The sequence below is a fragment of the Rhamphochromis longiceps genome, linkage group LG8 (assembly GCF_057381845.1).
Source record: "Rhamphochromis longiceps isolate RC_006_pf linkage group LG8, R_longiceps_female_GT1.1, whole genome shotgun sequence".
Lineage (NCBI taxonomy): Eukaryota > Metazoa > Chordata > Actinopteri > Cichliformes > Cichlidae > Rhamphochromis > Rhamphochromis longiceps.
In genome coordinates, this window is record NC_140564.1 from 22,119,167 (window position 1) to 22,133,981 (window position 14,815).

Sequence of the window (14,815 nt, forward strand, 5' to 3'; positions counted from 1 at the left end):
TTTCAGAGCAATAATCCAGCAATAATAAAGAAGTCTTAAATACAGATGGTAAAAACATTTCTTTAATTTCATTTTCACTTACCATCAAATTATTGTAATCAAAACCAAAAAAATATCCTTTACAAATACAGGCTAGCTGTGTTCATACAAATTAAAACTGTTGGATAAATACACCAGCCTTTCAACAGTTTCTTGATACAGAAAAACAAAACCCAAAAAGGAAATAGACGCTAGGACTACAAAGGTATGTTAAGGTTGTGTATCATTTACATAATTCATATGCGTATGCATGTGTATGTTTTTTGTATGAGCTCTTCTGTGTATTTGTTTATGACTGTGTGCCCTCTAAATGATTGTCCGTGCCTCATCTTGGGCCAAGCTTCAAGGGAGCTTTAGGAGATGAGAGGTTCCTCCTGCCGTGGTGCGGCTTCACCTTCAGGTTTTGTTTTGGTGCTGGTTTCAAGTAAAAATGAAGCTGTCAGGGACCAGATGGAATAAAAGGTGTGAGTTAGTTTATTTAGTAGACATAAAAACACAGACACCACACAATAACCTCAAGTTTGGTCAGACCAACCATACGAGCAGAAACCAACCTGTATGGCCTCAGCTGGTCCCACTGTGACAGTGCTGGTGAAAGGGAGGTAACCGGGTGCAGAGGCTGTTACAGTGTAAGTGCCTGGCAACAGAAGTCTGAAGTAGTCGCCATCAACTCCTGAAGGAGCACATGTAAGGAAAATTATGAGACTCGTACAGTCGCTGTATCTTAATTAAACATATTCCTGGAGTGCCACCAATATGTCGACAATGACGGTAGTTTTTTAACATAAAAAAATAATTCACACTAAATAAAGAAAGTTGTAGGTGCCAAATTGGAAACTGATTATGAACTACGCGATGCCATCATGCCAATATGGATCCTCTGAGGAATGTTTGCAGTACTTTGTTAAATATGTGGCATGAAGAATTAAAGTAGTTCTAAAGGCAAAAAAGGGGCTTATCCCTGTACTAGCGAGATGCACCTGTTGAACTGGCTGGTGAGTGTCTTGATAGGTGACTTTAATTTCTCTCACGTTGCATTTCCACCACTGACCAGTAGAGGATGACTTGCTCCGTTATATCTGTGCTTGACTTCCACACCGCACCATTAGATGCACTCGACTGTCCTTTTGCGTGTGAGGATTGAATGCACTTTTAAAATCTGGATATCATACTAACATTTAGTTCATCGCTAAAAGTCTTGTCGAGATTGCGTCTTGTTTCATTCTGGTTTATTTCCAAAGGATCATATTTTTATGGAACTGAGACTCAAAGTCGACTTCTGGCTGCTCGAGGCATTCGATTCATGCAGAAGTTATTGTTAGTGCCTGCCATTAGTCATGCAGTATGTGTCCTTGTCTCATTTTGAAATGACAGACTGACACCGGATGTTATCAAACACTGGTCTTCTATTTCACTGGCTGGGACACTAGACAATCAGTCACTATAAATCCAGCTTCCACACCTATCAAGAAAAAAAAATAACAACCACATATACACCAAAAGTCCTTGTTACCTGCGGTCACGTCATGATTGATGCCAGCTACTGAGATCTCTGCTTTGCTGATGGGGTTGTTGTTTTCATCATACACCATGCCTTTTATCCCATGATGCACCTGAGAAAAGACAAAACGTGTACATACTTCAAATATTGAAGTATATTTAATAAAATCTAAGGTTTGGAAATTGGATTCCTATCATCTGTTTGATGTGTAAAGCTGTCTGTAGTCTTAAGAGCTTAAAAAAGGAAGGTGACTGGACCTCTTTAAGTTTTTTGAAGACATTTGACTTCATCCAGAAAGTTTCTTCAAAGCTTTCAGCACTTGCTCATGTTTATTAGCACATACGCTCAAAACCCTGAAACCTAAAGTCTGAAATACTGACTTAAAGTGATTTGATTGCATGTACAATTTGTTACAAAACTTTAGATTTAATGGAATCTGTTCAAATTAAATTTACTTTCTCAGTATACATTCAGTTTATACCAAACATATTTTCCCAAATGATTAATTATTTATACATTTCAGTTGCATTTTGCTCAAAATTATTGCTTAATGTTTACAAGAGAAAGATTATACTTGAATATACTTTAAATAATATGTTTTTTTTAAAGAAAATACTGTATGTGCTAATAAATACGAGTGAATATGAAGGAATCCTAAGCTACATTTCTACACCTCAGACTTAATTAACACTCCTTAGGCTCAGCAGTGTTCAGCAGCTAAAGAAAGACCAGAACAGCATCTGCAGGCCCAGTTTAGTTTGTTTAATTAGTGCTTTGCAAAAAATGTATGCAACTGGGGGCCCACCCTTACAGAAACATTATTAGTGGCAAAGCATCGCTTTTTGAATCTCAGTGGAATAAAGGACATGTTGTTGTCCTCAGACCACGGCCTTGTTCCGTCCTCGAAGAAGGTTAAAAGTCAGATTACTCATATTACACAGAATTTCACGCATCTAATTTTTTGGTCACTTTATCCCAGAGGCGACTGCCAATATTCACAAGACACCAGGGCAGCAGACTCACGACTCCTGGCAGTTGGGTTTTTATGTGTAATAGTGTGTATGTGTGGTGCATTGAGCTCCAATAAATTAAATACTCTTTCAGTATAACTCTGATTTGCCAAATTTCGTCAAACCTGTTCTAGGTATGAAACCAGCGCTTCCCGGTTGCCCAGCCATTCTCTCGGCAGTGCTGATGCCGGAGGAAACTTATCGCAGCTCAGCTCCAGAGTGATCTCGAAGCAGTTTGTGTACAAGTAGTTGAAGTCCTGCATGCCTGAAACACAGATAAATATTTTAGGAGGACAATAAATGTATTAATGTGGCTCTTCACTTTGGATTTCTAGGTCTTTGCAACAGGACACATTAGTTATATTTATAGATTCAAAGTGTTTTTTCCACCACGCTTTGCCTCTTGAGGAAGCTGTTCAAAATTGTAGGAGTATAAGTTGCTTTAAAAAAAAAAAACCTTTTGTTTTTGGCTTTACAATATGGCTCCACTTTTCATCAAAAACAAATGTACAAGGAGCCAGAAGGGAGGGAAGGTTCATATGTAACCCCACAGACCCTGACATAACACTTGGAGCATAAAGACCTGGTAAAATAAACATAGCATGCTGCTTCTAAGTGAGACTCTGGGCGTTTTCAGTCAGTTCAAAAGCTCGCATGACTCAAGTGAAAAGCTCATCAGACTCACAGTGCTGAGGAGAAACCAGAGCAGCCTGGATCAGGACTTACGCATCAAAGAAATGGGGATTGTTATTGTTGCAGTTGCAGATTAACCGAGCTGAAACTGAATATATGCCCAGAGAGTTGGATAAACTTGGTATTTTTTAACTTCCAAGAATTCATTACTGTAACAGTGCATTACTGTAAGCTTTCATTAAAAAGCAGCACACAAGTTTTCCAGCCTTTAAGCGAACCATGAGAGGGTGAGGAGTTTAAGTTTCGTGCGAGCGCCTAAGGCTGTGTGACTCTGCCAGCATGGAGGAGGAGGTTTAATTAATGCATATTTTCAGCTATAACAAGAAATTTCACAAAATTCAAAACTCTCTTCAAGCTTCAGTTCCATTTATAGAGAGTTTATGGGATTTTACACAAAAAAAAGAGCGGTGGGGAGGCCAGCTGAGCCGTATGATTCGTTTCAACCTCACTAAAAGGCGAGGTCCTCTCCACCTTAGTTAAAATTTAAAGGATCCTTTACTTAAAGAAAAAAAGGAATTGTCACCACTAAGGTTGCCTTGTAGACTTTAACCCTTTAAAGCCTGGACCATGAAATAAATAATTGCTAGAAAAATCAAATTAAAAAAAAAACGGCGTCAACTGAAAATGTTCAGGTCCACAGACTCCACTAAAAATAAAAAGTCTAAAGAAGAACTTTGAAAGACCTTCAGAAAGCTTGGAGAACTACTGCTCAAGGTCTGGCTTCCTGGAAGCAAAATATAAAGAAATTAGAGGTGACTCAAGACTTTTTCAGAGTGCTGCACACTGCCTGCTGATGGTGCGGATCGTATTGAATGGGTGCCTTTTACACCCCCTGTCCACCGCTCTACTGCTAGCTGGCAGTGTGCAAGAGGTAAGGGGGTTTAAGGCAAGCGCAGACCCAGTGCATGATGACACTGGAGAAGCATGCCTTGCGAGCCAGTCAGTGCATTTCATTCATGCTGAAGGTAATGACAGCAGGAAGCCATCACTCAGATGGTCTTGTCTTTCTTTAGCAGGAGAATTACAGCGTTTGTTCCACAGCACATGGAAATTTTGCATGTAGGCAAGGAACAATGTGTTTTGTACATAGGATAGAGGACTGTGTGCTCGTGTGGCGGGGCATTTTTTCAGCTCATTTTTCATTGAAACTGATAATTTAGCTATTATCTTCTTTGGCTTTCAAATTCCAAAATGTCTGGGGGGTGTAATAGTTTATTTTCTAAGTAGCTGTTTATATTATGAGTTTGTACATACTGGAATGTTGGCAACCAGTACTTCTCTGGAAACCTAAGAGGTCAGGACAACAGTTAGTGTTGTTGGTGTTGAGCTACAGCACTAACTTTTGTGGTGCCAAAGCAGCATAATATAAATCCAGATGCAGACTCACTGGCCAAAAATAGATGTAAACAACGTGTAAATAATTTAGTTTCAATTACGATTAATTCAATTACGAAAGCCAGCCTCAGTAATAATTTAGAGACTGCTCCAAGTGAGTCTCTTGTGCTTTTACTACGCATTTCTGTTGTCTTCCCTTCTGCTCAGGAGAAGACGTTTTGCTCACCTTTGGACAACGAGTACCAGCTGGCCCCATTGGTGATCCCCTCATCAAAGTAGTCGCCACAGTTCCAGCCCTTGTGCATCCAGCCATGAGCGTATGAGTAGGTCCTCGCCAACTGTCATCACACACAAAAGGACACGGGCCCATTCATCCACGTGTTTTCATACCCACACAACAGGCAGTGACGGTATGAGATGTGTGTCACATCTGGAAATTTTAATCTGTCACGCACCTTTCTGAAGATCTTGTCGTCAGGCGTGGCCGAATAGGTGGTCCGCCCTCGAATGCGGCCATCTCTCGACTTGTCGAAGGGGTAATTGGCCACCACGGCTCCTCCGTGAAGATTCGCTGACAGGATGAAGTTGTAGTTTTGCATCCATTTAATCACAGCCAAAGTCTCTGGTTGAACCTGGGGAGGATGAGAAGCAGGACATTTAAGATTTACTGTACTTGCAGGACCACGTGCATGCATCTTTATTCCAATTCCCCAAATGAAACAATCTAATCCCACTTGAGAACCTGTCAAAATGTCTCTAAATCATCAAATAAGTTATAATGCAGAATCCCATACAGTCCTTTACGTCACCTGAGATATTTCCCAAACAACATCAGCGGGTTGACATCTGGTTTTCTTTTCATCCAAAGCTGCTGGCTTCTCTGGTTGGCTGCTTATCTGGACAAACCCCGGTTTCCTCTGGCTTTGCCTTATGGACATATTTTCTCTCTGCCTTTCTTTTTTACTTAATCATTTTGCAAAAATGGTTAGAGTTTAAAGAATCTTCTACTTTGCTCAAGCACATTTAATGATTCACCTAGCTCCTCCTAAATGCATCAGGCATGGTTAGCTTCATGGTTAAAGAATACCAACCATTTCAGTTAATGATAAATTTAATGAGAATATACAAAATTCACAAACTGAAGCTGGACTTAGCAACAAAGGAGTGGAAACACAACAGTTACGTGTACATATAATTCATAATATGCAAACTGATTTAAAGGTTTTTGATCTTTTTGCTAATTAATTCATCAAATTCTGCATGAACGGGATCAGCCTCAGCCAGATGGCATCTCCATTGCATTGCTGCAGACCTTGAAATTCCACTTGGGGCTGCCATTTATTTTCTCTGTCAGCGTTAACTCTCCTCACACTCTCAGAGCCATTTATCACGTTTGGAGACGAGGCGTAATACCTCTCCTTGAATATGGTATGTAGGACAATAAACACAGTCTGACTCTGTTCAAGAATAATCAAGCTGATCAGAGCCCAGTGACCTTGAACAGAGCAGCTGTAACCAAGAGGTCTGGCTCCCGTTTTGAACGCCGGCAGGAATTTATTATCGGTAGATCTTTATATATACTTGTGCATCCTTTGAAATAAGGGCTGTCACCGCGGTGTAGGGTTACACACGAAGGACAGACACGGCCATATCGCAGAGCTCTACTAACAACAGAGGATACTACCCCATATTAAATGCAAAGAGAAGCAAATCAAACATTCTGGATCACTTATAGGATCACTGACAGTCTGAAGTTAGTTTTCACACTGGGTGAGGGATGTCCTCTGGAGGCCAGTCAAATGTCAGTGGATACTTTTGCAAAAGGAGCCTTGTTTTATGTCGGGCTCTTCTGGGACTCTGTAAATAAGGTATTTCTAAGAGAAATGAAAGTGAAACTTGGAAAATGTGCTGCCGCCCAGTTCTCAGTCTTATTTTAGCACATCTCAGTTTAGTCTTGCACTTGTTCCAGTGAAGAAAGTTTCATCACTTAGCTAAATTAGTAAAAGCTGCATTCTCGAGCCTGCAGGGCTTGAGGCTTTATGTGAGAATGTATTCCTGACCAGCATAAATAAAGCAGTTGTAAGACAAGCACAGTTACCCTTTTGTGTTTCTGCATCAGGAGACAGTCATATGTACAGACTCCCTGGCTCTCTGGTTTTGCAGTTAGAGGTTAAAAAAATAAAATTTTCCACCTTTGCTTGGGAACAAAAGTGGTGTGGCGACAGGGAAAGAAAAAGAAAACTATACTGAAACCACCTCTCTGTAATGACATGCCCTGTCAAAACTGCTTAAAACACTGAAAAGAGTTATTTTGAGGGAAGAGAAATCAATCACGCATTCATTTTAAAGCACTGATATGACTTTCTTTGTTTCCTAAAGGATAATATTTACTCCTCATAAACTGAAATCAAGCACATTGCATGCTTGCAATCCACTTGGCAACTGGATTAAAGCCGAGATATCAAACTCATTCAAATTTTTCATTTCACAGACCATATACAGCTCACTTTGAGTTTAACTGGACCAGTGAAACTTCCATTTCTGCCAGTATAAAGAAGTAAACTACACCTTTAATCCATGAGATATCTTAATATAGGACAAAGAAGAATTCACCTCAGTTTTTCTGACATGGTAACAAACATGCAACTGTATTAAATTAAAGAAATTCATCAGCACGACTCTGGTTTTAAATTATAAGAATTAAACGTGTAAAATTACAGAAAAGGTTTCGGTAGCTCATTGCTCAGACTGTCCTGTAAATACAGAACAGACTATCACGACTAATTCAGAGAAAATGTTTAGTTTTTTTTTACTGTAGACCAACAGAAATGTCTATAGTTGATTGTGACTGTATTAGTGTAGCTAGCATCAATGTCCATGTGAAGGGCTTTATTAATAGGAAAAGCTGCAATTTAAAACTACAAAAATACAGTTAGAAGTCTCAAATTTACACCCTTGTCTTTGTCTGGGCATTTCTAGCCCCTGGGCTTTATGTTTGACACCCTGTCATAAAGCATACCCTGTTTCATTTTTCCCCCTAATAAATAATTTACAAAGTGAACATGTTATATTTAATAAGACTTGACATAAGCAAGTGAGACCATAAATGCGTAAGGAAAACACTGAGGTCATAAACCAAATGAGGGTCATTTTCTCGTAGGCTTCTACCCACCTCTTGCCCTGTGACAGCTGAAATACCCCCGCCCCTCCTCCGCACGTGCACGTAAGTCGGTGAAGTTGAATTCTTTTTGGGACGCCCCATAAGAAGAAGGGTTTAAATGTATGTTTAAGACACTTCTACGAGGATTATATCCATCTTTTCTTTAGAGTCTATCACTAAATCTAGCTAAAGGTATTTTAATTTGGACGGTTCAAGATATAATCAACTTTAGGTTCATATTTCAGTTCTCAAAACATGAAGCTATCTAGCAGTTATAATAAAAACTGACTGTCCTTAAGAGGGAGGAATTTTATTTTTCAAGGAAACTATGAACAACAGTCCTACTGGAGGCTGCAGTTGAGACACCCCCAAGGATCTGACCTTAATAGTTAAAATGTACTTTTTGGCAGGCTAGTGGACTGTTTGACAGCACGCACTCTCATGTTACTCTCCACTGTTCATTTTACACTTCAGTGATCTGAAATAAGTACACATTGCGCTACAAAGGCCATTCAATCACCCAGAATAAAGCCAGGTCTCTCCCACAGCCAATCTGAACTCTGCTGCTTACGCCGAAACTCTGAGGCACATTTTTCTTCCTTAGTCTCAGTCACCGTGTAAGTGTGGCAGGTTTATATAGTGTCTATTCTATGTAGAGAGCATCTGTACTTTTATAGTGCAGACATAGCAATGTGCAGACAGTTTTGGGTAAAGTAGCAGCAAAGTGAGGAGTCAGCCAGTGCCTCAGGGTAACAGTTACACTCTGACGCTGCAGAGTGGCTCACTGTAACTTCTCATGATGGTGATGAAAACCAAAAAATGTTTAGCTGAGGCTCAAAGTCCTCATAAACAGTGCATATAGTTAATCACATGTTATGACCCAGAGAAGAAGAAGGCTGTTGGCGGGGGGTTGCTTCTTCTTCTTGGGGTGTTTTCTCAGCTCCAGCATCTAAAGAAATATGCAAACTAATATGACTTACCAACGCTTTTGTTCCAGTTTGCGGAGCTAGGTTGCCAGTTACCCCACCTGTTTCATATTTCAAAGACTCCAAATACGAATGAGGGCAACCACAGTGTCTATGCTAAGAGCCATAGCCTGCTATGTGCAAGATAAGCAAACAGGTCTAGGCTATACAGGCACGCAGAAAAAAGTCACAAAATGATACAGAGGACCGACCAAGGAGTCTCCTGAGTCTACTCACATTTAAATATATGGACTTTTTTATTATTTAGCTGAGACACAGCTGGCACTGGAATCTCATCCAGTGCAGATCTCATGAATTTGTTTATGTCAACAAAGTTAAAGCCAAGATAACCCAACTATGTTACAGCTGCTCATTATTCAGCTTCGCTCACACGCTCACACCAGCATGATAAATGCCCTCATCCATCCTCCTCCTCGCTCCCTCCTTCTCTCTCACCCACATATGCTCCGAGCCACACATACTTGCGTACACACATGGACACTTTAACACACACGTACACCCTCAAACGGTTTCAGTTGTATTCAGTTGTATTCAGCAGAACTGACCTGATGCTCCCAGTTGTCCGGGAGGGGCAGGTGGTGGTTTCGTCCTTTGGTTTTCTCGTAGTAGTACATGAGCGCGTTCAGGTCCGGAAAGTCGCGGTTTAGATCGATTTCTCTGGCGTTCCCTCGACCCACTAGGTAACCGTTGAACTCCGGACCCTGTTGATGCACAGATCACAAAAAAAACATTTTTTTAAAACTGGTGAGTAATCTTGCTCTTTCCCACCAGAATGATTAAATGATCATATTTTGGCTTGTGACGTTAAGGTTTCCGGAGGTCAAGTTATGAGCTCCAATTTCTCGGAAGCAGTAAAACAAAGCTGAATTTATTATTCCCCAGTCCTCAGAGGCTTTCTATAGAGCAACAACAGTCAAGTATTTTTCCCAAAACGGAGTTTTAAGACCGTGCAACAAATCCATGGTACTGAGTGTGCTAACAGCCGGACAGATAGACTGTCACAATCGATTAAAAGTACCCAAAGTTTTTTTTTCTACTGCTGGATCTTAATGATGTCATACACCTGCTGTGGGCACAGAAGCCCCTCCTACCTGCTGTTATGCCTTCTGGATGCAAGGGACAGGCAATCAGAAGAAAGCTGGCTTAAAGGGAACAGCTTTTCCCCCTCAGTGAGCATGGTAAACAATACTCCAACTAAACATCGAATTAGTTAGCACTGTCATTGCAAGCATGTTAGGATGCTAACATTTCAGTTTAGTTAAAAGGTCTGTTTTGCTTAAATGCAGCGTCACAGGGGCATCACTAACTGTAGACTTGTTTTATTTTATGAGTGCCTTGAAATTTTCTTATTTGTTTGCATCTTTAGCTTGGACCTTTAATCTTAAATGTCACTATATGTTTTTATATATCAAGTAAAGCAAGGGGGCAATTTAAGAAGCTCTTTTTTGATTGGTTTGACTTTCTTCTGTATTTCAGTGTGAGACTTTCTAAGACTTTGCAAAAGAGCTGACTGACCTGTGTGTTGGTGTCTATAGCTTACATTTTCTGATAAGATTTCTTCTTGTTGTTGTTTTTTTCCCTAAAAGCTTGATCACAACATTGAGTCGCCAAGGATGCTTTAAAATGAAACTGCCTTGCCGTTTTTGAACAGATGCTGCTGCACCCAAACATCTGCTGACGCAACTAATTACAGTGCAGTATGTATGTGTCGTCTGAGTGGCAAAGAGAGGGACTGTCATGTGAAGCTGGTCGCTTCAGGACATATCATTAGCCAGCAAGAGACTGTGTGTGTATTTGTGTTGCAGCAGTCTGCGTGTGTATCAGTTGTTTCACGGCCCATAATTACCCCTGACACAAAGTTAGGGGCTTTCTTGGGAAGCTGATAGATGGGATTATTACAGACGCAAGCAAACGGTGGAGAAAAATCATCAACTACTGTTTGACTCGTAGTCGCTCGTCTTACACACACACACACACACACACACACACACACACACACACACACACACACACACACACACACACACACACACACACACACGTATTTGTTTAAAAATCCTAAAAGATCAGATGGATTGAGCTGTGTGGCTCGCAGGTGTTTAGTTTCACTCAGGGACCTCAACATTTCTAATATTTCCACTTCCAAGAACAAAACCAAGGGAAAAGAAAATATAGATTTTTTTTTCTTCTTCTTTGCACGGGGGACGGTTTCTTTGAAAAAACACAGCCAGAGACGTCCCAGAGGGAGTTTTGTTTTGGCACGTCTAAGCCTAAAGCTCAAATTACCTGTCTGGCAGCCACCTCGTAGCCATCGGGGTTCATGGAAGGCAGGATGTGGATGCGCGTGTCGTGGATCAGCCTCACGATTCGCTGGTTTCTGTTTCGGTACTCCTCGCACAAGAACTGGGAGAACTTGATGAGAAGCTCACGCCCAAGCACCTCGTTGCCATGCATGTTGCCCACGTACTTGAACTCGGGCTCCACTGGGGAGGGAGTGGAGAAGCAGAGGGGGCATGAAGTTACGAAAAAAGCCACACAGAGCTGTCAAGTACCACATTTAAAACAGATGGCCTGAGGAAACACATGCAGGACGCCACAGTCGCAGAAATTTCTTGATAAGGATGTTCTTACAGACATAAACTCTGGAAATTGTGCTGATTGAATTATCTGGATGAGTTATGTGTATTTGCCACCAATGTCTCAGCCTTGCTCTCTGTGCAGGGTTTCTTCCCCCTGAGGATCCCTTTATTAATCACTACTGAGGGAAGCAAAAAAAACCCAAGCACGGTTGCCAGAGGTCAGACTTATGACTTAACACTAGATACAAATTTGCGCTAAATTTGACACTAAAACCATTACATCAAAGAATAAGCGCTTGTGTTTTTTTTCGTCATTGATACTTTCAAATCTATCAGCGCCCTTCACTAATTGTTTCAGGCATCCAAATGGCATGCTGGGCATTGCAACTCCCCTCTTTTTCTTTAGCACAGTTCCAACTGGCCATGAGTTCACAAAACAGCGCTGGCTCCAGCATGTAGTTTAAAAAGAAAGAAAGAAAACCCACACACACTCATTCAGCAGTATGTGAAACGCATGAACTTCGTACAGAGTGCAGGAGGCTTGACCCAGACTACACCTCAGGTCACTCCCCCTTCATGAAGTGTTCAGTTCCTGTTTTTCACCCTCGGTCACCTTGCGACAGAACAGGCCTACATCCTTCAATTCTACTGAAGGAAGCTTCCGAGTATGCAAACACGCAGAAAAAAAGCAGGCTTGGCTGGAGCCAAAAAACCATTCCCTTCAGTTGTCAAGCTTTTTTTTTAAATGCAAGAATGGAAAAATCTTCCACAGCATTTCCTTGATATGACATTTTGGCCAATTTCCAATGCAAACATTGGATATAATCATACACTAGCTGCAAACTAAATACCTGAAGAGCTGATTCAGTGGTTTTTGTGGGAGTGTATTCAGGGTTAAATCCTTGATGACTCAAAGTGATTCTGTTTGTCATCTGCTACATTTTGTCAGTGGTCGGATGGCAAAGAAAAATCAAAATGAATCACAGATGTTGACTCGATTCTTTCACTTTCTTCTTTCTTTTCCTTTTTTTTTTGTTTTCACTTTTGAGTTTTCCTCAGTTTACAGCCAGTGATGTTCAAAGCACCCACTTCGGGATAATTTCACCTTTTCCTCCTCACTGTTAAGTCACACAGTGGTTCGGCTTCATAAAGGCAAAATCGAAAGCTTGAGACAAAACCGAAGCCTCTTGCAGACTCAGTCTCCTGCCAGCTATTCTCATTGTGTGTGGCAAAAAGTACAAGACAGATGAGGAGCCAGTAGCACAGGTTGTGCATTCGAAATCTATCATAGATTAATATCATTTGCAGATGTTTATCAGCTTTTTTGAGGAGTTGGGATTAAATTATTAAGCTGTTAAATTACTTCCATCCATCACGTTTTCTGCCAATTATCCACTTTGGGATAAAATGCAACATGAAATCATTGTACAGCATGTCACTGGGCTGTCAAACAACGGATCAGGTGTTACTTACATGCTTCGTGGTTGCCCGGGTTATCGCTGAACTCCAGGACATAGAGGTGGCGACCCTCCACACTGTGCCCGATGCTGTAAATGCGCGTGATGTAGGGGCATTCGCTCTGCACTGCAAACAGAGCTCGTACCATGTCCTCGTATTTGTGATGCTGGAAGTCTGAGCCCGACACCAGGAACCCCATCAGCCCCAGCAGGAGAGCACAGAGCCAGGGAAGAGTCCAGGGTTGCTGCATGGTCCCTTAGCCCAGGTTGTGCAGCGCAGGAGAGGCTGGTGAAGAGGCTGCCTGCAACTATGCAAACCACTCACAGGATTTCAGATGTATTCTCCTTCACACACCACACATACTGCTTGCTCCCTGCTTGCTCTTTTTCTTTCTTGTGCCCCTTCTTTTCTCCAGCTCTCTCTCTGCCTCCTCCCACATACAGTCCTCTCAGTGAAGAGCAAGTAAGGACAGCCCCCTGCTCCTTCTTTGTCTCACTCTCCTCCTCCAACAGCTGCTTCTCTCCCTCTCTCTTTCCCTTTGGGTGCTTGTCAAGTACATGCTACTTGCTTTATTAGGGGCTTCAAATGCTTCTGCTTTAAGTAGTTTGCCCCACAGCCCCCTGAGCTTTCGACACACACACTCTGAATTTCATTCTGCCTCTGAGACACTCATTTTCCATCCCTTTCTTTGTCTCTAACTCTTGTTCTGTGCTCCCTTCCTGGGAAAGAGGGGTTGTTTCCACGGCACTGCTTTCCCCAACCCCTGCAGCCCTCAATCATCCATTCATTAACTCTTAAGTCAACACACAACCCCTGCGTGTGCGTGCATGCACGTGTGAGTGTATGTGTGTGTGTGTACGTGCATGCACATGCGCTTGAAGTCCACAGATGAATGAGTGTGAAAGCTCTTTTGCAACCTTTAAACTGGCTTTTGTAGCTCTGTTTCCCCAAAGCACTAACACATAGAAAAACATACCAACACAGGCTCTTGCAAAAAGACTAAATGCTGCAGTTAAACTTCTAAAAGGCACAGGACGATACTGAGATGCATGCATCCCGTACAAACACACACACACACACACACACACACACACACACACACACACACACACACACACACACACACACACACACTACGACTACTGCAGAGCGTGCAAGGGGTGCTGTCAATCAAGCCTGCTGGAGAAAAAAGGGAGCTTTTTCCTCGCAGAATGTTGTGCAACTGCTTGCAGAAGCTTAAAAAAATTGAGAGGGGAAAGCAAACGTGGGGCCAAGAGAAGAAGTAGCACATGGAAAGTTGAGCAACAGGAGGCTCGGGAAAAGGAAGGAAAAAGGTAACAAAGACAAAGAGAGGAAGAACCCGACAAGGATGGAGGGAAAAGCAGGAGAGAAAAAGATGTGGCTGAGTGACGGTGGACAAAAGTGGATGAAGGCAAAATGTGCTTTTCTGTTTAAGGCTTTTACATTCGCATGTGGCAGCAGTGGCTTTCTAATAAACAAGCTCAAGTGAATGAGACCAGTCCTCACTGTCTCTGCCAGTGATTGTATTTCTGCAGTTCCACTGTTTACATATGTTATGCCTCAAAGCTCTGATCCCGCTCGCCAGTCTCATTCACATCACGCTGCCAGGCCAAGTGTGCTCAGCTGTAACTGTCATTTGAGTCAAACAATCCAGCAAAAATCACCCCTCACCTAACCAGACACATCTGTCATCGCCACTTTTTATAACATCACGAAAACAAAAACTCAGTTTTTCAGTCCAGAAGTCAAAACATCCATAAAGTCATCGAAGTCAAGCGTGAAGTTTTACCCTGAGTGATTTTATAAACAACTGGGAATAGATAGGACTATTTGGGTTTTCTGATTTTAACAAAACCTGCAAACAGTCCCACTTTTCCTTTCCTAAAGATCTTTGCATCCCAACAAATTCAGTTCAGTGTTCATAACCATTCTTACTGCTAAAAGCCAAAATCTGACACTGTAGCTGCAAAATTGCATTTGTCTGACACAGCGCATAGATGCATCATTGACTCATTCAGATGCTTTCAGTGGCT

General features: G+C 41.7%; 1 protein-coding gene across 1 annotated transcript; it reads right to left on the reverse strand.

Moving 5' to 3' along the window:
* Nucleotides 1–283: 283 nt before the first annotated feature.
* cpn1 (carboxypeptidase N, polypeptide 1) lies at nt 284–13,214 on the reverse strand. Its single transcript, XM_085416477.1, has 9 exons — nt 12,777–13,214; nt 11,011–11,207; nt 9,270–9,425; nt 5,034–5,210; nt 4,805–4,916; nt 2,676–2,815; nt 1,553–1,652; nt 594–712; nt 284–475 (listed from the first exon to the last, which is right to left on the reverse strand). Exons 1-9 carry the CDS (start codon nt 13,009–13,011, stop codon nt 365–367), a joined length of 1,347 nt encoding a protein of 448 aa, XP_085272603.1. The 5' UTR covers nt 13,012–13,214; the 3' UTR covers nt 284–364.
* Between the last annotated feature and the right edge of the window lie 1,601 nt (nt 13,215–14,815).